The 23,110-nt window shown below is 42.3% G+C and overlaps 1 protein-coding gene and 1 long non-coding RNA gene across 8 annotated transcripts in view; one reads left to right on the top strand and one right to left on the bottom strand.

Annotated features, from left to right (window-relative positions):
* The window catches only part of LAMA3 (laminin subunit alpha 3), a 250,272-nt gene that overhangs the window by 73,337 nt on the left and 153,825 nt on the right, over positions 1-23,110 (bottom strand). Inside the window, exons 33-38 of one of the 2 annotated variants that reach the window (XM_025429300.3) lie at positions 16,845-16,989; positions 15,806-15,946; positions 14,343-14,504; positions 11,988-12,086; positions 9,275-9,358; positions 2,997-3,227 (exon numbers count right to left, since the gene is read on the bottom strand). In XM_025429300.3, coding sequence (XP_025285085.3) covers positions 2,997-3,227; positions 9,275-9,358; positions 11,988-12,086; positions 14,343-14,504; positions 15,806-15,946; positions 16,845-16,989 — 862 coding nt within the window. Of the gene's footprint in view, positions 1-1,616; positions 2,038-2,996; positions 3,228-9,274; positions 9,359-11,987; positions 12,087-14,342; positions 14,505-15,805; positions 15,947-16,844; positions 16,990-23,110 lie in introns of those variants that run through there. The other variant, XM_025429301.3, reaches the window with a different exon arrangement.
* On the top strand, positions 2,174-22,766 carry LOC118355219 (uncharacterized). 6 transcript variants are annotated; one of them, XR_007412107.1, is made up of 6 exons: positions 3,109-3,247; positions 11,902-12,034; positions 13,225-13,516; positions 13,756-13,960; positions 14,271-14,354; positions 22,151-22,766. It is a non-coding gene; the product is annotated as an uncharacterized LOC118355219 (long non-coding RNA). The 6 variants fall into 6 exon arrangements; XR_007412105.1 differs by lacking the exon at positions 22,151-22,766 and adding an exon at positions 16,585-18,199; XR_007412109.1 differs by lacking the exons at positions 3,109-3,247; positions 22,151-22,766 and adding an exon at positions 2,174-2,260 and having other exon boundaries at positions 14,271-15,229.

The raw sequence follows: 23,110 nt of genomic DNA on the forward strand, positions 1-23,110 counted from the left end.
TAATATTTCAAGATAAAGCATCATCTTTTATCTAATCCTCTTTAACAGCACTATGTAAGACTCTGAAGCTACAGTCAAGGAAAATCTTAAAATGAACCATCCATTCTCATTCATCCAAAGACTCTATCTGGTCAGGTAGAAAAGAGAAAGAATCCAACCTGATAGGTCCGGAGAAAAAAGCCTCATGTACTCCCCAGAGTAGAATATCCCAGTTTCTGATTGGAGCTTCTTCCAAAATTACCAATTAGTACACATTGTACACAATAACAAGACTATAATTTCCAATATACTTTTCCCTTTAGCTATTAGAAACCATGTTTAGGCAAAAGAAGCTATTGCAAAAAATGAGATTGCTCTATGTGTTATATGAATAGGCTTGTCCACAGGAGAATCGAAGTATGAAAGGAATGTTCTTTAATTGAAAACACAACTGAGAGATACGTTCGAACAAAATTCAGCCACTGGTGGTGTGATCATATCTATAAGCAAATACTCTCTACTACTAAGTGGCAAGTACCTCTTAATTACCACTATATATCATGCCTCATGCTTCTAAAACAATCATATTTGGTAAAGAACAAATTATCCAAATAAATATATGTGGTTCATTTATGACAACATGCCTGAATAAAAAGCCTTAATGACACATGCTTTAGGGGGAGAATAGTCCATCCTGATTAAAATTAAACCATCCACCCTAATTTGCTTTTGATAAGAATCAGAAAAAGTCCCCTGCAAAAGTTATATACCTATCACGTGACTCTTAGGTAGACCATTTGTCAATTCGTGAAATATAATCATTTTCTCACCTCTGTAAAGCACACAGACTATATTGAAGACTTATCCTGCATGAAAATGAATGTATCCTAATATACAATTTCAGTAAAGGGGTTCAGCAATTAACCATTTTTTAAGCGACATTTTTTCAGGATAAATTTTCCAATAAGCTTTTGTGGTACAAATGATAAAATTATGTCCCTATCAGGTTTTCAGGGCTATTTCAGTAGCCATAAGATCAATATCTCTGAGTATATGTGTCAACGTCCAGAAAGTTGAGGTTGAGAGAGAGAGAGAGAGAGAGAAACAGAGAGAGAGAGAGAGAGATTGAGAGTAAGCACACACACAGAATTTATAAGTTTTATGCCTGGCAAATTGAAGCATGTCTTGTAAGGTATTATACAAACTTGATCTCATCACTTTCCTTAAAAGCAGATTTAACTGATTCTCGTACTTTACTTGATTCTAGTAGTTTACTTTATCGGAGAATTTACTTCCAAGCAGAATTTGGAGGTCTACAGGCATTGGACTCTTTTGTCTTGGGGCTTGGGTGACTCTCGAAAGGGCACAAAGTTTCATAGTATACTAACATCCCATTAACATCCAAATTCTGAGCTGTCTGGGCATTTCCAGGTGGGCTGATGTTTATAGGGTTTTGTGGTTAACAGCTTAGGAGAGCAATCTGTCAGGCACCATAATAAACACTGCCAGTCAATGGCGCAGGGAGGCTCTGGGTCCCTCCCCCAGCCCACCCATTACTTATTCATCCCCTTAACTTAAAATGTCACAAAGCAAGGAACCCTTCCCCAACCCAAACCAGAATGTAAAAGGGATGTTACCTGGCTGGGTTTAAAGTCCACATAACTTGATTGCAGATGGCTTTGACCTGGAGGCTGAAGAAATGCTACCCTTTGCTGCTGTGAATTATATCCCAGACACTGCCCCAGGGCTGCCCCAAAGATCCACAGCCATCCGGCGCTCCTGGCTGACCACCTCACTGCTGGGGGCATCCTGGTCCTGGGGCGTCCTGCTGGCTGCGCACAAACCTTTGCCTCTTCCTCTTATACCTGCCCTTCCTGCTCAGTGCCCAGGCCCGCCTGACTCAGGTAAGGCAGGCTGTCTGCGGCAGGAGGCCCCACCTGTAACTTCACCCATGAGTCAGCCTGTGAGAGAGCACACATAACAGTCCCACAGGGAAGCACACCGCTCTGTAATTCCTGCGAGGTGGGGCAGGCATCACCTTCTACCCACCTTACCCCGCAGACGGCACTAGCCGATGAGAGCAGCTGTAAATCACAGGCTGAGTCATGCGCAAAGAACACGCCCTGGGCAGGAGGCTGGTAATCGAGAGGCTCCACTCCTTCCCTGGGGCAATGGTTTTATTTAGGCGGGTAGAAAAGGATAGAAGGAAGGAGGGGAAGAAGAAGGTAGGCACCTGTGGACTCAACGTTACAAGACAGAAGTCTCCAGAAAACCAGGACAGGTAATATATTTGTAGGTTAGAAAAGGAATGCAGATCCCCTGGGGGCTTTCTGCTATCAAGGGTTGAGGACAGAAAGGGAAGGATGTTGCTAAATGTACACACACTGGGTGCAGGGAATACACTGAATGGCAATGTTTGCTCTTTCCTAATAACTGCACTAAACGTTGGGCTTGCTTTCCCTCCCACTAGGAAGAGAACATATTTACAGCTTGAGATATGAAACAGTTTGATTTTATGGCAAATTTTAATCATCCTAGGACAAGTCAGGCTGTCTAGGTTTCACATGAAGATCTGCTGTGAGCTAGGAATTTGGGCAGCAACTTCCCCTGGAAGAATCAGGACATTCTTGGGACTCTACCAGCAGTAGGCATCAGAGGGACCCTCTGTTAGAGAACAACATGAGAACCCCAGCTCACCTACTGGGGAGGCAGGGGCTCAAATCCTGGGAGGCCCACTGGCGGGCTCCTTCCTATGCCCTGCAGAGTCCTGATTTCAACAACCCCCAAGATTGATCGAGTGCCTGTGGCTTTCCTGTGGAATTTGAGATGTTTGATGTTTCTTTTTCATTTTTAATACTTGGACCTAGGGGTGGTCCAGGTAAGATAGAAGCTATAGCCCAGGAGACATCTGTCCGATGGACAGAGTGCGTCAGACCTTCCAGCAGTGCTGGGCAGCAAACCAGTGGGCCAGCCACAGGAGTCCCGGGGGAATTTTACAGTGGAGAGGAACTTCCTACCTGACATGAGTCACCGGTGTAGTCAGGGGGACAGGCACACATCTCTACGTTATGTGCTCTACGTCCACTTCCTGTGTCAGAGGCCTCCTCCAGCCCCACCCCGCTCAGAGAGAGCCGCTGGGTCTCAGTGAAGTAGAGGCCTCGGAGGCGCAGGTCTTCCAGTCTAGACAGCACCATCATCAGCTCTTCCCGGGACACGGGGGCACTGTTGCTGGCATGTCTGAAGTTTCCCTACATGTAAAAATAGAGAGGTAAGGTCTTGCTTTGGCAAGTTCACTTCCAGGGGTTTCAGAGAGGCAGACATCCAGCACAAGTCAAAGGAAAGACATTTACAGTGCATATGGGAAAACAGAAGAGAATAAAATAAAAAATAAAATAAGATAATGGATTTGTATTCAGAAGTCAGGTGTCCTGGGTTATTCCCAAGAAGAGAGTGCCACATGAAAGAGGAAAAAATGAAGGCAGGAAATAAGGAACAGTAAAATGAAATGAGATTTCCCAGTGTTATACTTATTTTAAAACGCACGTTTGTATGTGCAAGTACAAACTGAGTGAGAATGATATAGGAGAGTAGCATATGGCAAGCCACTGAGTCATGCAGTTAGATCATTCGTTAAATGTACATAATTGGGACTGAAATCTTTTTTTTCATACACACACATTTATATTATTTTATTTTACTTCTACAGTGGTAAAAAATATATATAACATAAACATAAAATTTATACATTTTATACATTTACAAATTTTATACATTTATAATTTTATAATGGTAAAAAACATGACAACAAAATTTACCATCTCAACCATTTTTAAGTGTACAGTATAATAGTGTTAATTATATTTATATTGTTGTGCAACAGATCTCTAGAACTTTATCATATTGCAAAATGGAAACTCTGTACCTATTAAGCCGTAACTCCCATTTCCTCCTCCTCCCCTCATTTTCTGGCAACCATCATTCTACTTTCTGATTTAATGAATTGGACTACTTTAAATACCTCATATCAGTGGAATCATGCAGTATTTGTCTTTTTGTGATGGGCTTATTTCACTTAGGATAATGTCATCACATTACGTTCCAGCGTCTATCTAACTAGAACTATCATATTCTAGCATGGGACAGGATTAGGTAATATTCTAATATATGTATATACCACATTTTCTTTATTCATTCATCTGTCGATAGACATTTAAGTTGCCTCCACCTCTGATCTACTGTGAACAGTGCTGCAATGAACATGAGTGTGCAAATAGCTCTTCAGAACCCTGTTTTTAATTCTTTGGGATAAAACCCCAGAAGTGGGATTTCTGGACCATATAGTCATTCTCTAAATTTTTGAGGAGCCTCAATACTGTTTTCCATAGTAGTTACGCTGCCTTAGAGTCTTACCAACAGTGTACAGGTGTTCCAATTTTTGCACATCTCCCCCAACACTTGTTTTACTCTGTTTTTGTTTTTTTTTTAATGGTAGCCAATTCAATGACTGTGAGGTAGTATCTCATTTGTGGTTTTGATTTGCATTTCTCTAATGATTAGTGATGTTGAGCATCTTTTCATATAAAAGCCTACACTTTTTGGGATCCCTGGGTGGCGCAGCGGTTTAGCGCCTGCCTTTGGCCCAGGGCACGATCCTGGAGACCCGGGATCGAATCCCACGTCGGGCTCCCGGTGCATGGAGCCTGCTTCTCCCTCTGCCTGTGTCTCTGCCTCTCTCTCTCTCTCTCTCTCTCTGTGACTATCATAAATAAATAAAAATTTAAAAAAAAGGTTTTTAAAAGCCTACACTTTTCAGGCAGCCCGGGTGGCTCAGCGGTTTAGTGCCACCTTTGGCCCAGGGCATGATCCTGGAGACCCAGGATTGAGTCCCACCTGGGGCTCCCTGCATGGAGCCCTCTTCCGACGTGGGATTCGATCCCGGGTCTCCAGGATCGTGCCCTGGGCCAAAGGCAGGCAACAAACCGCTGCGCCACCCAGGGATCCCTAACCTTTATATTCTGCTGCCTCCTTTAAACTTGGTTTCTACATTTCTTCAATGGGTATAGTAATACCTAATATCTCAGGACTGTGATGAGGATTACAGCAAATTAAACCATATCATGTATATAAAGTGTTCAGCCCAGTGCCTAGCACATAGTCAACATTCAATAAATGGTAACTATTATTATGTACATATAAATACAATACTAATATGATATTAGTTTATATTTTAACAGTTTGAGGTATGATTTAAATACAATAATATTCCCTTATTTAAGTACACACTTTTTAATAAATTTACAGAAGTGTACAACCATCACCACAATGTAGTTTTACATTTTCATCCCCCCAAAAAAGAACCTTTGTGCCCATTTATAGTTATTACCTATTCCTACCCTGAGCCCCAGGCAACCAGGAGTCTATATTTCTGCCTCTAGAGATTTATTTGCCCATGCTGGACCATTTATATAAATACAAACTTGATTTCAATAGTACACAAAAACTTTGCTTCTGTTCATTTCCTTTACTCCCTACTCTATTGTGCCGTTATTGTCATATACATTGCATCTTTATAAATTGTATGCCAGTCAACACAGATCTATAATTATTGCCTTAAGCAGTTATCTTTTAAGTCAGATAGAAGAAAAAAAAGTTACAAACAAAAGATATATTTTTACTGCCTTTTATATTTACCTGTGTGGTTACCTTTACTGGTGCTCTTCATTTCTAATATGGACTGAAGTCATTGTCTATAGTGTCCTTTCATTTCAGTCTAAAGATTCCCATTAGTATTTCTTATAAGGAGGATTGGTCAGCACTGAATTCTCTGTTTTGTTTTTAATGTAATGTCTTCTTTCCTCCTCCATTTTTTAAAAAAGATTTTATTTACTCATAAGAGACTTTACTCATAAGAGACTGAGAGAGAGGGGATCCCTGGGTGGCTCAGCGGTTTAGCGCCTGCCTTTGGCCCCGGGAGCGTTCCTGGAGTCCCGGGATCGAGTCCCGGGATCGAGTCCCACGACCAGCTCCCGGCATGGAGCCTGCTTCTCCCTCCTCCTGTGTCTCTGCCTCTCTCCCTCTCTCTCTCTCTCATAAATAAATAAATAAATAAATAAATAAATAAATAAATAAATCTTAAAAAAAGAAAAAGACAGAGAGAGAGGGCTGTGGGTGGGGGGCAGAGAGAGGATCAGGCTCCATGCAGGGAGCCCGACGTAGGACTCGATCCCAGTCTCCAGGATCAGGCCCTTGGCTGAAGGTGGCACTAAACCACTGAGCCACCTGGGCAGCCCCTCCTCCTCCATTTCTGAAGGATTGCTCGGTATGTAAGTCTTTGTTGACAGTGTGTTTCTTTCAGCACTTTGAATGCCATCCTATTGCCTTCTGATTTGCATGGTTTCTAGTGAACAGTCAGGTATTGACCTTATTGAGAACCCTTGGATGTGAAGTGCTCTGGCTGATATAGAAAATACCAGAGACTCAATGGCTTAAACAACAGAAATCTGTTTTTCTCACAATTCTGGAGGCTAGAAATCCCAGATCAAGATGGCAGCCAGTTTGGTCCCTGGTGAGAATTCTCTTGCTAGCTTAGATGGTTGCCTTCTTGTTGTGTCCTTACTTGGTGGACAGGGACAGTGAGTTTTCTGCTGTCTCCTCTTATTAGGACATTAATTCTATCAGATCACAGTTCTACCCTTATGATCTCATTTAACCTTAATTCCTTCTTTGTTTTTTTTTGTTTTGTTTTTTTTTTTTAATTCCTTCTTTGTTCCAAGTACACTCAAACTGGAGATCAGGGCTTCAACACAGAAATTTGGAGAGGACACAATTTAGTCCACAGCAGTCCTTCTTGTGAATTCTTCACTTCAGTTATTGTAATTTTCAACCCCAGAATTTCTATTTAATTCTTTTTTATAATTTCTATTTCATTATTGGTATTTTCTATTTGGGAAGATATTCTCATATTTTCCTTTAGTTTTTTAGATATGATGGTATTTAGTTCTTTGATGTATGTTGATTTTTTTTAAGATTTTATTTATTTATTCATGAGAGAGAGGCAGAGACATAGGCAGAGGGAGAATCAGGCTCCCTGTGGGAAGCCCGATGGTGGACTCCATCCCAGGACCCTGTGATCACGTCCTGAGCCAAAGGCAGATGCTCAACCACTGAACCACCCAGATGCCCCTGATGTATGTTGATTTAAAGTCTTTGTGTAGTAAGTCCAATGTTTGGGCTTCCTCAGGGACCATTTATATTTATTGCCTTTCCTCTCTGTGTATGGATCATGGGTTCCTGTTCTTGTTCATCTCTCTCTCTCTCTCTCTCTTTTTTTTTTTTCTGAAAACTGGACATTTAGCATAATGTAATGTGGCAACTTAGAAAATGTTATTTATCTCCCCAGAATTTGTTGCTGTTGCTATATTTACGGTCATTGTTGATGTTTTTGCTTAATGACTTTTCTGAACTAATTCTGTAAAGTCTGTATTCTTTGTCATGTATGACAGCTAAAGTCTCTGCTTGGTTAGTTTAATGGTCAGCTATTGATTGAACCAATTTTTTTTTTAAATTCCTAAAACCAAAGTTCCATAATCATTGCAAAAGGGTTCTGTGTGTATGTTGAAGGACCCCTCAACACTCAGCCAGGCAGCTGACAACTCTGCATTAGCCTTCACTTCCTGCTTGCTCAGAGCCTCAAGGTTAGTAAAAGGTGATGGCTTAGGGTCTTGTTAGGCCTTTCTTGAACATGCTCACAGTCCTGAGTATGTGTAGCCTTCTACCTTTCCAAGATTGTGTTGGAGCTTTCCAAAGCCCCATGGATAAGTAATTCCCAGCTTTTTATTTTAAGTTTTGTGATTAGCTTATAATTAGTCCCAACTATAATCCATCACCTTGGCCAGCCGTGAAGCTCAGCATCTCTAAATGTCTTCATCAATACCCCTAGGGGAAAATTTTTTAATTTTGGGGAAAGCTACAAGTCTGGTCAAACAAAGACAGCTTTGGAAGTAGCATCTTCCAGAAAATCTTCAGACAGGTTAAATCATGACAGTTCTCTGGCAGTGAGGCTCTGCATAAACTCCAATGCCACCCCATCTCTTTTGGTGGCTGCTGGGCTACTGGCTTTCACTTTGGTGGTGGGCTTTTGTTTTCAAGGCTTCTGTGCAGGCAGGAGTGGCAGATGGGAACAGAGCAAGCTGACTGCCACAGAGCCTGAGGTTCTTACAGTTTCAGTCATTTTTTCTTGATTAAACACTTTTCAGATTGCTGCAAGCCTATGGTCAATTTCCAGAGTTCTAAATAGTTAAATTCTAACCATTTTTGCCAGTTTTCTCATTGCTTTAATGAAGGAGAGAATTTCTGGAGGCTCCTACCCCACCATTTTTGCTGGCATGGCCACTCTCATATGGATAGAATCACACAGTATGTGTGGTCTGTCTTGCTTCTTTCACTCAGTACATTATTTTTGGGGTTCATCCATGTTATCCTAGGTATTGATACTTTGTTTCATTTATTGCCAAATAGTATTCCATTGTATGGATGGACCTGTACAGATATGTTAAAATATATCTACAAGTTCAAAGTGCTTGAAAAGTATCACCTTGAGGTATTGGACATATTTAATAATACAAATGGAACACTATTGGGATGCTTGGGTAGCTCAGTGGTTAAGCATCTGTATTTGGCTCAAGGCGTGACCCTGGAGTCCTGGGATCGAGTCCCACATCGGGCTCCCTGCATGGAGCCTGCTTCTCACTCTGCCTATGTCTCTGCCTGTCTCTGTGTCTCTCATAAATGAATTAAAAATCCTTAAAAAAAAATGGAACACTATTTTAAAGAAGTTGTCATAACCAAGTAAATGTAATACAATGTCTTATGATTTGATAAGCTTTCCTTTTTTATCTATATTAATCTTATTTATTTTGGTGTTAGATATTTTTGTGGCTTTTCTATCCATTCATCCCAAGCATTTATTGGCCACTGAGGAAGGCATGAGGATGAGAGGGAGTTGTATCATAACATTTACAAGCTCACAGGGTTTATAAGACAGAGATAATTACCTCTAAAATGGAAGAGACTGTGCTAAGAGCCATTCAGATAGTACAAATAAAGCCCTGTGAGGATGAACCTCTGTATGTTTTACATAATTTATATTTTAAATTTATATATGTGAATTATAAGTACATAAATATAATTAATATTTTAAATTTATGAAATAAAAAAATCACAATTGCCTGAAAGAACTTAGTCATAGAACAAAAAAGGATCACCAAGAATGATTTTATGTTTGTTTTTCCTTTACCTCCACCACCTGCACACGCACATGATACAGCCGGTCTGGTCGGGGGTTATTTGGTTCCTCATAGATGATGGACATGTGCTGGCCCTGTGTAAAGAAAACCACGAATGCCACGGTTGAGATATTCTAAGGCTTATCATTGATAAGAACAAAATTTCTATGGATCTGCATTACGTGGAATGCCTGATTCTACTAAATAGTGAAATGAATGGCCTGGCAAAAGGATTAGTGAATGGAAACAAAAATAATACCTAATGCAGTGCAGGTTCACAAATAAAAAACCAGGAAAATCTCCTTGACTGAACGTGGCTAAAAAGACAGATTTCTTTTCTTAATTAATTAATTGATTAATTAATTAATTAAATTTCACCAAAACCATGTGTTGCAGTCAATGTATGAGGTGCATTTCCATTATTGCCGACAGGACCTAGAGTGTAGTAGTAAGAAACTGCTTTGGTGGGTGAGTCCATGAGGAGGGCATGGTGGGCAGAAAGACTGGCAGGACAGTGCAGGCTGCATAGACAGGGAGCCTCAGAGTATGTGGAGAAGGAAGAGTCCTGCACCCCCCACTCCCTGTGGGCTCCAGCCTTACTCACTCTCAGCCTCTGAACTCCCCTCCCCATAGCAGGGGCTCTAATAGGTCACAACAGTAAGGTCAACACCCATCATCAACACCTCCACCCCAAACTCACACACAATAGCCCTGGCTCTTTTGTTATAGCCCTAAGCCCAAAAGGGTTTCATACACTAGTGCTGGGGTTTCAGAAAGAAGACCATGATCTGTGATCACAAATCATTGAAAACTTTAAGAAACATGCCCTATAGGCTTTTAATTACAGTGGTTTGGAACAAAGCAGCAGAGTGAATGTTTCATAAGCCTAAATTATTTTCCATGTTTGGAGGTAAAATTGAGAAGAAATTCTGGTCATCACTTCTCTGTGAATTCCAACCACCTGCATAATAAACTCTTTGGCAATAAATACTGGTATACTAATGGCCCAAACTTGAGATGTTCTGAAAAAATAGGAAACTGAAAGACAGCACTGCCAGGATGGTATTTTTATTGTGGAGCTATTTTTCCTCTAAAATATTTGATGCTTCATTTCCAAGATGTTTTACAAAGTTTCCTTGTAGTTTTTAAAACAACAGTTCAACAAATTTGGGTGCCAGCAAAAACAAAACACAACACAGCAGTGCCTAAACACACAAATCAACCAGAATGCAAGGCTCTCAGCTGTGACAAGATGTGTGAGACTTGCTTGCTAGTCCCTATTTTACCATGAATGACACACAAACGGAAACCTTCAGGAAGCCGTCATTGCACTGCATTAACCACAGCACAAAAACCAGAAACAGAGTCAAGTTAAGACTCAGGGTCCTCAACCTGTATTTAAGAGACTGGACCCTGCACTGTGGGAGATTCAAAGCAGAATGTGACATTGACCCCACCCTCAAGGAATTATCTAGATTACAGTTCTAGATTACATGGCTGGTCTATAGTGTGTAGGTGCCACTTTTCTTCTCTTCTCAAAAACTCAAACTGGCTCCCTACTATCTACATAAACTCAAATTCCTTAGCACAGTATTAAACATCTTTTTTCTTTCCAACCCTTCCTGGCTTGTTTCCTATGACTCGAGAATCACTGATAATACAGCCTGGTTGGACAGGTCGTCCCTTGTGCACTGTCCTCTGCCTTGGCTTATCTTTTTTTTTTTTTTTTTTAAGATTTATCTATTTATTCATGAGAGACACACAGAGAGAGGCAGAGACATAGGCAAAGGGAGAAGCAGGGTCCCTGCGGGAAGCCCGATGCAGGACTCGATCCCAGGACTCCAGGATCACACCCTGTGCCAAAGGCAAACGTTCAACCACTGAGCCACCCAGGTGTCCCTGCCTTGATTTATATTATTCTTTGCCCCTGGAAGGGTGCTCTTGCCATGCCCATGCTTAAAGGTCTGGCTCAAAATGAACCTTTTCCACGAAGCCTTCTGAGGGCTTCTCAACCACGTAAGCCCCCACTTGGACCCCAGCTCTCACAGAGTCACAAGACTGTTCAAACTTCACCTCAAATGCATATTGTTCAGTGGATTGTAGCTATGTGCATATTTCTTCTGCCTCCCCTCTTAGATTACGCTTTTGTGAAGGACAGGGATCACCTGTCCTTTCTGAGCCCAGCAATGAGCCTTGCCAACAGGAGGGTCTCAAAAGCTACTGTGAGACTAAATTGAGAGGTGGAGACAATGGTGACACCTGGGTGGCTCAGGGGTTGAGCGTCTGCCTTTGGCTCAGGTCATGATCCCGGGATCCTAGGATTGAGTCCCATATCGGGCTCCCTGCAGGGAGCCTGCTTCTCCCTCTTCATATGTCTCTGCCTCTCTCTGTCTCTGATGAATAAATAAATAAAATATTTTTTAAAAAATATCGAGACATTCAACAAAGTTTAACATGAAGCAATAATTTATGAGAAGCAAGTGTGAGATACAGTGACATTCCTTGGGAGGAGACAGAAGAGAAGCCATTGGGGCTGGATGACCAGGGGAAGCAGGATCCTGAGGGGGGCTTACCTGCTCTCAACTTCCCTTTCAATTTCTACAAAATATTGGAAATGACTTAATCTAATCTTTTATAGGCCATTTATTAAGATGTCCCAAAACTGGATCAGCAACCAACTACAATTGCCACTTCCAGCCCCTCAGGCTGCACTCTGATACCTACAGTGAGCTGCACATCTGGCTTCTTTTCCAGAAGAACCATGTCACCAGGTAGGCCAAAGGACTTGATTTGGTAGGTGAGGTAACCACCATATGAAGAAACCTAAAATTGCAATTATAGATCAACAGCATAAGCATTAGAAGAGCCTATAGCAACATCAGCCCACTTAAAAAGCACACAGGCACATAGATCTGGAAAGATACAATCCACCTCCTAGTGGTCATCTTGAGAGTGAAGAATTGAAGATGGTATTTTAACTTTCTACTTTGTACCATTTTATATTACTTAAAATGTTTAGCATGAACACGACTGAGTTTTATAAGCAAGAAGATGCTTCTGTTAAAAAGAAAAATATCAGTCACACAGATACAAGTAAGATCCTTCTATTCTAGATGACCACTAAACCAGTGTTCATTTAATCTACAGCTATCCCAATGTAGACCATTGGTTTCTTATTTAACTGAGAGAATTGGTTAATATCTATCAGTCACAAAATGAACCTCTAAAAATAATTTTTTTAAAAAAACTCCCCCTGAGAGCAGATGGTGAATATTTCCTACATGATCACACATTCCCTGGTACCTAAGCCATGTCTGATTGCTCCAGCAAGTGTATAGGGACCTTTTCTCAATGTCACCTTAGCAGCATGATCATGATGGAGGCATGAGGTCATGATTTTGTGATAGCAACTTCACCTCTGGTGTTGATACTTCTGACCCAGAAAGCAAAAACCGATCATGAAAGGAGTAATTGAGAGATGAAAATAAGAGGCGATATCACTTCCGAGTGGAGCAGGACAAAATGCCCCTCTTGAAAAACACAAATAACATGGAGCAGGGGAGAGAGAGCAGCATTTCCGAGCCCTTGATTCATTGAACTTCCCTAGAATCCATAACCTGACGAAGTCACAGGGTTATGATCTTAGAGTCTAGAAGTATTCTGGGGTAACATCCTAAATCATCCTTTGGAGATTAAATATGGCCTTTCTGATGGGCTATGGTGGTTTTAAAAATATGTCCACAAATTCCTGATATTCTTGTCTTCAAGAGGGGGAGCTTAAATCTCCTCCTCAAGTGTGGGCTGGACTTGGTGACTGGCTTCTAATGAATAGTACATGGCAAGAAGCAAGGGTATGTTACTTCTGAAATTAGGTCATAGAAAGATTGTGGTTTCTGTTTTGAGGTTTTTTTTTTTTTTCTCTCTCTCTCCCCTCTCTTTCTCTCTCTATCCATTACTTTAGAGGAAGCCAGATGTCATGTTACGAGGACCCTCAGGCGGCGCCTGGAGGCCTCATGTGATGAGACCCTGACACCCTGGCTCAGCAGCCAGCGAGGAACGGAATGCCTGTGACAACCACATGACTGAGCTTGGAAATGGACCCTCCAGTTCTGGTGACTCCAGCGCTGGCTGACATCTTGCTCACAACCCTCTGAGCACCCATCCACTCTTCAACTCCTGATCCACAGAAACTGGGCAAGATGACTGTTGCTTTAAGCTGCACGGTTCTGGGGTAATTGTTTGCATAGTACTAGGTAAGCCATACGTGGGCTCACCATGTGGAGGTGAAGATGGGCGTTACGTGTAGGAGAGGGATAGATGAGAGGAGCAACATTCCCCACACTCAAAGGCCAAAATCCAAAGTCCTTCAACCAGGAGATAGAATTAGAGACCTCAGGCTGACAAAACCCTAATATTTAAGAGACTATGGTGCCACCTGAGCTGGGCCCTATGAATTTTATACCTTCTCTAATATTCTATCCTCTGCTACCAGGTACATATGTTACCTGATGATGTTTCTACAGAAGCCCAACTTCTGTCCTTGGAAAGGAGTGTAGTGGGCCAGGCTATGACAATCTATGCAGGAAAGGAAGAGCAACCCGTTTGTAAGCTCCCCGAGGAGTGTCTCGCTAACTGCATGTGATTCTGCTAATGACAGCCGAGCTGCCACTGGATCTGGTGCTTCTTTTAATAAGCTTGTGAGTCACTTTTCAGCTTTTGTTTTCCTGACAAGGAAAACCTTTCTTCTGCTTTAAAACAAAGAATTCTTAGCATTGGCATTTAAAAGCACATATGTCCCATCTGCAACAGATATTATTTAAAGGTTTAGCAAAAATGGAGAAAAACATGGTGCATGATTTCCTTTGCTGGGGAGCTCATGCAGGTGGGGGTACATGAGGGTCATTCACACCAGGTTCCTCCCAGGGGAGGACAGCATCTTTTCTGCATCTGTAGCTAATCTAATTTCATCAGTTTTAGTAACCTGAACTTATTGTTGCTTCCTTCCAGACAGGAAATGATGCTGACGCAGTGATGAAGGAGGTCCAGCGAGGGCTCAGGAGAACAACAGGACGTCCTTACCTTGTCTCCCAGGTAGGAAGGAGGTGCCACCCAGGATGCACTGTGGACTGTTGAGGGCAGCTCCTGGAGATCTGCAACCACACTGCTGCTGCCCGGGTTGAATGAGACAGGGATGTGGGCTCTGTCCACCGTCTCCAGGCGCCAACCCATCATATCCACGAACTGGAACACAAGAGCAAAGGTTGGAAACGTGTGCCTGTAGCTTCTCTGATGATGGCTGAATTATGCAGAATAGAAAGAACCATGGGGCGGCCACCTTGCTCCAGAGGCTTCCTTTATATGCCTCCTCTAGAGCTTCAGAACCCTCACCCAGCACTGCCTCCCTTGACCCAACACAACTAGGAGTTCTCAGACAGCGGTGACCATATGTATGTGGGATTTATCTCTGTATCCCAGCACACATCCTGGTTCTTGACATTTAGTAAGTGTGGGAATACTAACAGGGATGGTGAGACCATTTTAATGATGAACTCCTTAGAGAGCAAATGTGAGGTGGAATACAGTGGCCTGCTATCATTATTTTTCTCTAAATAAATCCTCATAACCAAGTATTTCCCTGATCATAAAAAGGAAGCCAAGAGTTAAATGATAAGGGGGAGAAAGAAGGAACTGATAAGACATTGGTTAGGAATAATGCTTCTGGGTTCCCCTGGAGGTAGAACTTTTCTGTGGATTTGTGAAGTAATTTTTTTCCTCAACTACAACCCTACATTCCTTTTGGGATGAAATACATAAAATAACCTCTCCTTGAATACTTGTTGGATAATAATAATGAAGGCATCAAAAGTTTTTGTTTTGTGTAGCTAATTTAAAAACCCATATAGCACTGGGTGTTGTGGTAGATGTTGGCAAATTGAACTCCAATAAAAATAAATAATAAATAAAAACCCATGTAAATAATTTAGAAATTTAACTTAAATATTCATGTAAAACAGGAGAGACATAAAGTAAAACAGAAAGAAAATAAGCAAATAAGAAGAAGTGAGAGGGAAGAAGGACCAACTCCATTTAGCTGATGAGTGTTTAGTGAGCACCTACTATATTCTGGATCCTGTTGTAGGTATCAGGAATGTATTAGGAGCTTACATTCTAATGTTGGGGGAAGATACATAATTAAAAATTTCTAGAACTAACTGCATAATATGTCAGGGAGGGATAAATGCTGTAGAGTATACAAAGAAGGGTGAGCCCATAGAGTGACCAGGGGCAGCTACTCCATAGGGAGTGGTGAGGGAAGACCCTACTGAGTCCAAAACACTCAGCAGACCTGAAAGACTGAGAGAATGAGCATGAGAACATCTATGTAAAAAACACTGTGTGCTGAGGAATGGCGAGGGCAAAGCTTAACACTTCAACAAAATAAGATATAAAATCTCCACAAGCCCTTCATACTTCATGATAATCCACTTCTTCCCCCATTCAGAGGTACCAAATAAAAACAAAAATTCTAATCCCTTGCATACCTTAGCTCTTCTTTTATGGGTACTGTGACAGTGACTATTTATTCCAAAACAAAAGCAGCTGGTACAACCCTTGGGATTTGCTGGGTCCAAGTAGAATGATCCTTCTCGACACACATTACACTCTGTACCCTCCACATTCTCCTATTGAAACAAAACACGAAACAAGAGATCACTTCTTCTAAAACTTCACTGATTGAGATTAGGTACTTACACAAATTAGATGCCAATATAAGACGTTACGACATAGACGCTAACAAAAGAAGAAAAGCTATGTAACTGATAAGCTTTTCTATCACATTAATTGTTTAAACCTACCACGCTCAAGTGTAAGAGAGAATTTGCTCAATTTCACAAGATGCCCTTGAAGGTAGAGAAATAGAACCATGTGGATTCACAATATAGGCGGGCCTGGTTCATCCCACTTACCACCATCTCAAACAACTGCTGGGACTTAGGAATCCTCATACCACTTAGCAGAACCCTTTGGAGCAGATTATTATTAACCTGGGGTCCATAAGCTGGAAATAAGCTTCCAGGGCACCTATGAACCTCTTAAAATTGTAAACTAAGGGTTGTGTCAACTTCTCTGGAATGGGTCCATACCTGTTTTGTGATTCTCCAAAGGGTAAGAGGGGCTTTCCCTTCTGTTTCTATCAAACGAGCTAGTAACCATTAAATGCTACATGCATTGTGGAAATCTATTGCAGGTCAATCCCACTTCCCACATATTTGTATATATATTTTTTTTTTAATTTTTTTTTTTTATTTATTTATGATAGTCACACAGAGAGAGAGAGGCAGAGACACACGCACAGGAAGAAGCAGGCTCCATGCACCGGGAGCCCGACGTGGGATTCGGGAGCCCTCGGGAGCCCGACGTGGGATTCGATCCTGAGTCTCCAGGATCCCGCCCCAGGCCAAAGGCAGGCGCTAAACCGCTGTGCCACCCAGGGATCCCCATATTTGTATATATTGACTCAACATGAAGAACTTCCTCACTGACAGTGGCTGATGTCTCGCATGGCTCGTTCCGTCTTACCTTGCAGAGGCAAACTCCGGTCCCTGGATCACAGACTCCTGATTCGGTCCCATCCTTGTTGCAATGGCAGGGAATGCACTCAGGGAAGTGATAAAACCCGGAAGCACACCGGTCACACTGCCGCCCTGTGATTCTGGGCTTGCACCTGTATTCAAAGCCAAGGAAGCAAAAGTTTTTATCATCCTTCTTGCACGGTTCTGAAGTCCACCTGCATTGTAGCAAAGCAACTGTGACCCCGCTTCCCTGGGTGCAGTGATGCCTGAGCTGAGCCTAAAAGGACAAAGTGTCACGGGGTAGGAGTGGGGGTGGGTGTTCCAGACAGAAGGACCAGAGGGGAACCGCCTGGTGTGTGCGCGGAGCACAGGTATGAGTGGAGAAAGCTGGCCCATGAACTGAAGAGGGAGGCAGCTCATGTGGATGGAGATGCTGGCCATTGTGACACTGTTCAGGGGCAATGGAGCGAGGTGGCTGAGTGCTGTGCACTGAAGACCCTCTGGCCGGAGTACTGATCAGCTCTGGAACACGACAGATACAGCATCTTATTAACTTGCTAAGGCCTCATTTTCTCATCTGTGAGAGGGGATATGCTAGCTGCTGCCTCCCAGGACCCCTGTGGAGGTAGATGAGGTTGCACCTGGCACATGGCAAGCTCTCGGACAAGGAATCACCATCTTGAAAAGTTTTAAGCAAGAAAGAGTATGGTTGGGTGTGTGGGGGTGGGTGGAATCAAGATGACCAATTCCTCAGCCAGCTGTTGAGTCAAGAGGAAGAAGGGGCTAAAGTAGGGCAAAGACATTTGGGATGGTGACAAGGGATGGGTCCCAAGCTATTTTGGGGTGAGGTTGCTGGGGCTTGTAATGTTCTGGATGAGGAGACAGAAGTGGGGGGAAGGCAAGGAAGACCCTTGTCGTCCAGCCTGAGCACTGGAGTGGATGCTGGAGTGGGCAAGGCTGGCAGGGAGTCCAGCAGGCAGCAAGCAACCCTGTGCCTGGGCTCTAAGGAGGGCTCTGCAGGGAGGGGGGAGCCATCCACATGTTTGTGCACTTGAACCACAAGAGGGGAGGGGAAAACACAGGCTGACAGAGAAGAGCAGTGAGCTGCCAGCAGAACTAAGAAGCTCACCACCCCACCAGGTGAAGAGAGAAGAGGAAGTGGGCACCAGGCTTCCTTCGTAGCTCAATCACTGAGTTCCATGGTGGATGCCTGGTGGAAACCACACGCTGATCTTTCTTTGTGCTTCTAAAGAGAGTACTAGGAAATGTGCTTTATATCAGAACATTGGGAGGATAATCTGATATGAAATATTTTATCATTAACTTGCCCACAATACCTATTAAAATATCTTACCCAAGGGACCATCCTGAAAAAGAGAAATCTAACTTTATTTCCCACTAAGTTTGTCTTATATAAAATATCTGCTTAGAACCAAGTACAGAATTTTGTGTTGAATTAAGAACACACGCTTGAGGCAGGCAGCTTACCTCTGAATCCCAACTTGGCTACTTAACTGGATATAGACCTTGAGCAAATTAACCTCTCTACAGCTGAGTTTACTTCTCTGTAAACATGGAGATCATAAATTCAACTTTGTAGAATTATTGTGAAAATTAAATAAAATAATATCTGGAAAAGCCTTAGAACAGGGTCGTGCACACATACAAGAATTTGCTATTATTATTCTTACTATGGCATTGGCTAAGGGGAGCTAGTGGGACTCCCTTTATCTCACTCAGCACACCCAAAAAGACAGTCAGTTTTACCTGCAAGGCCTACTGGCAGGTCAAATATCAATCCAGTTTCAACCCCATCCCCTCTGTCTTCCTCCCCACTTGATACCTGAAGAAATTCTTTTCATAAGGAAGCCAGTATTCTCTGAATCACCAGGCCCCTGGTGCAAATGGAAAATGCCACCACTCTGCTTAAAGTGATCACTCCACTGCGGTGGATGGAAACTTTGGAAAGGGGTCAGAGACTCTTCCGGGAAGCTGGATAAACTATGGGTCACTCAAGGTTTGATTGATTGATTGATTGATTGATTCATTCATTCATTCATATTCTCTCTCTCCAACGCACACAAATTTGCATTCACTATCAGAGGGTTCCTAAGCCCTGATGGATAATACCTGCTCTCTTCTTGTTAATCTCAGACTAAATGCAATCAGACAACCCAGCAAAAAAATGACTGTTACTGGATAACTCCCTATTTTGGGAGGCAGCAGTGATGGTGGCACATAAGACTCTAGTGGTCTAGAGTTAAGAAAGAAGAGGGTACAGACAGCCCTGCCCAACTAAAATTGTCAGAAAAAGAAAAGTGTGATCAGAAGAGAAGCTTGGAGATGGCCTGACTTAGACTGTGTAGACTCTTCTCCTCTTAGCTGGCTGGGAGGGAAGGACACTGTGCACAGGCAGTGCTATTATTGCAAGGGCAGCTTGTCGAACCAAAGTCCATGTTTCTTTCAGCAAACACGCAGTGCTTCTGGCTTACAGATACCTTAACTGAATGCTGGTGCCAAAGAGCCACTCAGATGCTGAATGCCAAGGCTGAGAGTGGTGCAAATGCCCTGGAGCCAGGCCTTGAAAGCCAGGACAGGTAGACAGGAGCCTACTTTTTATATTGTCACTTGAGTGGAAAAGAAAAGAGCTGGAGTGTTTTGCAGGGAGGGCAGCTGTGGAAGCTGCTTGTTGAGACAAGGAGAAATGGAAGCAAAATCATTCCTTGCCTCTTTATTTCAGAAAGCTGTGAGACGTGGTGGCAAGGACAGGTGGGCTGAGGGCATGTGGCAACGTCAGGGATGTAAGGTAAAGCTCTGGATCCCACTTTGCACGCATGTAGCAATGGAGCACATAGAGAGTGGATAAGAAAAAGCGAAAAGCTGGGCAGAGTAAGAAGAGTGGGGACCTGTGAGCTGACCCTGAGACCCCCAGATGAGACTGATAGGGAGTGGTTAATGAAAACACAGAGAATATAGTATCATAATTCCTGAGCACTGAGCATATGAATCCCGTGCAAAAAAAACCCAAGCAACCAAAGGACTTTTTGGTGGTGCCATGACAACAGGGAATTAAAAGGAAACTTCTTCTGTAAAGTCTGGCTGAATGTCTCTTAAAAACCACCTAAAGTCAGCCTGACCTTGACACATTTCTCCAGAGAGATATTCTGCTGCCCAAGGAACTGCCCTCGCTGCAAAGGCAAGAAGTTTCCAGCAGAAGCTGCCTGTAGGTGTAGAATGGCAGCTCTGGGGGTGCAGGTCAAGTGGATTCATCTCCAAAGCAATGGGCTCATAGCCAAACCTTACATAATAACATCTGCGCATGTGTGGGCGCCCGCCATGTTGCACAAACAACTAGAAAATCAGATGTTAGAGTGAACTCTACCCTTTGCTCATTATAATGGGTCTCTTAATATCACACTCATATCAATTCTGGTTGCAATCCAGAATCCAAAGTCTACCTTCTTCATTCATTGATTCCTTCAATAACTATTGAGTGCTTCCTATACACATATCCTTGTGTTAGGGGATGCAGGAGGGAAAGGACAAAGTAGAGTAAGTCGATCTTGACCTTGGCACATTTTCCACTAAGAACATAGGACATAGAGATGCAGAAAGTGAGGTAATCGCGGGAGAAATAGGATGGCTGACTATCAAACTAGCTTGAGGCACTGAGATCATGAGGAAGTCCCTGTGGCCTCACAGAAGGCTTCATGCCTTCTTTGAGTTTGTTCTTTTCACACATAATCCTTGAAGGATTTGGGGGTAACAGAGGAGGGGGAAGGAGAATTGATACCTGGAGAACTGAACATATGCAAAGCATTTAGAGAAAGTAAAAAAACCAAGCCAGAGGAGAAAGCTGAAGAAAAGCTTAAGTTTGGGTAGGTGGGTGCCATATTACCATGAAAGCTGTCCTTTATCCCATCAGGGAGTTGAGACAGGTTCTTGTGCAGAGTGATATGATGGAAGTGGCACCTGGTGGACCCACGTGCCCTCAGGCAGACTGCACACAATCTGGCCCTCACCATTCCACACTGCCATTAGGGCTTAGCACAGGACCTCTTGTTAGGAGGCATGTGTGCCTTCTGCATGAGGCACAGGACCCAAACTGGAGTAGGTGCTAGATATGGTCTGAGCCATAAAATAAATTGGTATCTGACAAAATAGAATTTAAGGCAAAAAAAAAAAAATCACAGTAACCGAGAAAAATGTTTCATCCTAGTTTTAAGAAAATACCAAGAAGATAAGATCATAAACCTATAGGCACCAAATTCTGTAGCCTAGATTAATAGTTCTATATATTAGTGACAAAATTATGGGGAAAATAGATTTTTAAATCCCAGGATAATTGTATACTTGGCATATTCCTTTTCAATTAAGGGGCCAATATTAAAAAAAAAAAAGGGAATGAATGAGCGCATGCATAAACCTAGAAAAGGAAGGTCAATTAGGAGACCACTGATATCATTCAAACATGGGGGTGTGGTAAAAGAACTCAACCAAGGTGGCAGCAGAAAGCAGAGAGCCATGGAAAGAAAGGGGAAGGAGATAATATACCTTTTCAAAAGTTGACACCTGATTGACTGTAGGTAAAAGGGGTTGATTTTAAGATGATACTAGGATTTCAGGCCTTAGGGACTGGAAAGAGACAGTCACTGGTAAGTAGAATTTTTTTAAAAATTCAAAAGAGAGAAATGGTTTGAAAGGCAAGGCAATGGCATGGGTTTCAGCTATGGAATCAGAGTTGAAAGAATTTTGGAGTTGTAAGGACCCTTAAAGATCATCTAATCTAATGCTTCATAATACATGTGAGGAGACAGGTGCTCAAAGAGTTTAGAGGACTTGTCCAAGGTCCCCTAAATAAAGTCAATAAAAGAAGCCAGGTTACAATTATTTTCAATGAAGGTGGGGATAAGTTAGCCATCAAGGGTCAGGACCAGAGCTCTGGATCTGAAATCATCCAGGAGTGGGGGTGGTTAAAGCACGAGAATGGGTGGGGCTTCAGGGGGACAAAGTATAGAGGGAAGAAGGCAGACATCCAAGTACTTGGCAAATAATAATAATAATAATAATAATAATAATAATAATAACTAATTCTTACTGGATGCTAGTGAAGGTCAGGTACTGCTCTAAGGTCTTCTATACGGCATAATCTTCTAAAGAACTTTATGAGGTAGGTACCTCTAGCATCTCTATTTTGTGGATGAAGAAATGAGAAATACAGAGAAGAACTGTACTCAGATCACCCAGATAGTGAGTGGAGGTAACAGATGCAACGTTGTGCAAACTAACACCACACCTCCTCTCACTCGGCAGTAGACTGAAGCAGTGACGTAGCCAAAGAATGATCATTCAGAGAGATATGGAGAAAGACACTGGTGTTACGGAAGATGAAAGAAGACAGAAAATGTAGGTAAGAACTCTGGGCTCCATCCCTATGGCAAGAGCCCCATCTGCCTTGCTCGCCACCGTGTCCCCCTTACTGCCTGGAATTTACTATTCATATTAATCGATGAAGTGCATCAAAGGAATTGTTTCTTCAAGTCAGTAGGGTTGATGGAACTATACCTAGCTGGAAGCACTTCTGTTCCAAAAATGTCAAGTCTATGACCTTTGTGGATATTTTATTTCTCTAACACAAACATTTAGTAAATCTGTGAGGATGTGCAGAGACAGAAGTCCCCCCAAAAGGCACTTCATTGGTATTGTCCTTCTGAAAAGGCACATTTGTACAAGTGGCTTGACTGAAAATTCAGGTGGATTACCATCTCCTTTAGCTGATCTCAATATAGCCTGAAAGTGGTCGCCATCATGCTAGTTTATTAAAGCAATGATTTCCAGCTTCTTATCTGTCAATGATTGACAGAATCTTCTGAGGATATTCTAGTCCTTTTGTTTATTCATAGAATTTGATGACATAATCTTCCATTATTAAAAGCAAGGTAAAGGTATTTTTTCATCAGTCTTATATCAGATTGAATTAGTCTTGCTGTTAAAAACAAAATCTTGATCAATACAAGCATCTTTAGGACCTCAGTCTAGCATTGGACAAAATAATGGATTTCTTGGCATCTATACAATATAGCTTTGCAGTATTTTGTGTGTTACAATCAGAGATTAAAGAGGAAATAGAATAGGACTTCAGGAAGGCAGGTAAAAATAATTTTACCAAACAATTAATGGATTAGGAAGCTGACACCCAGGAAAGCAGAGTAACTTGCCCAGTCTTCTAGCTAATTTATGACAAAGGTGAGTTGAGGGCGCAGATTTATGGCC

Source organism: Canis lupus, chromosome 7 (assembly GCF_003254725.2).
Source record: "Canis lupus dingo isolate Sandy chromosome 7, ASM325472v2, whole genome shotgun sequence".
Taxonomy (NCBI): domain Eukaryota; kingdom Metazoa; phylum Chordata; class Mammalia; order Carnivora; family Canidae; genus Canis; species Canis lupus.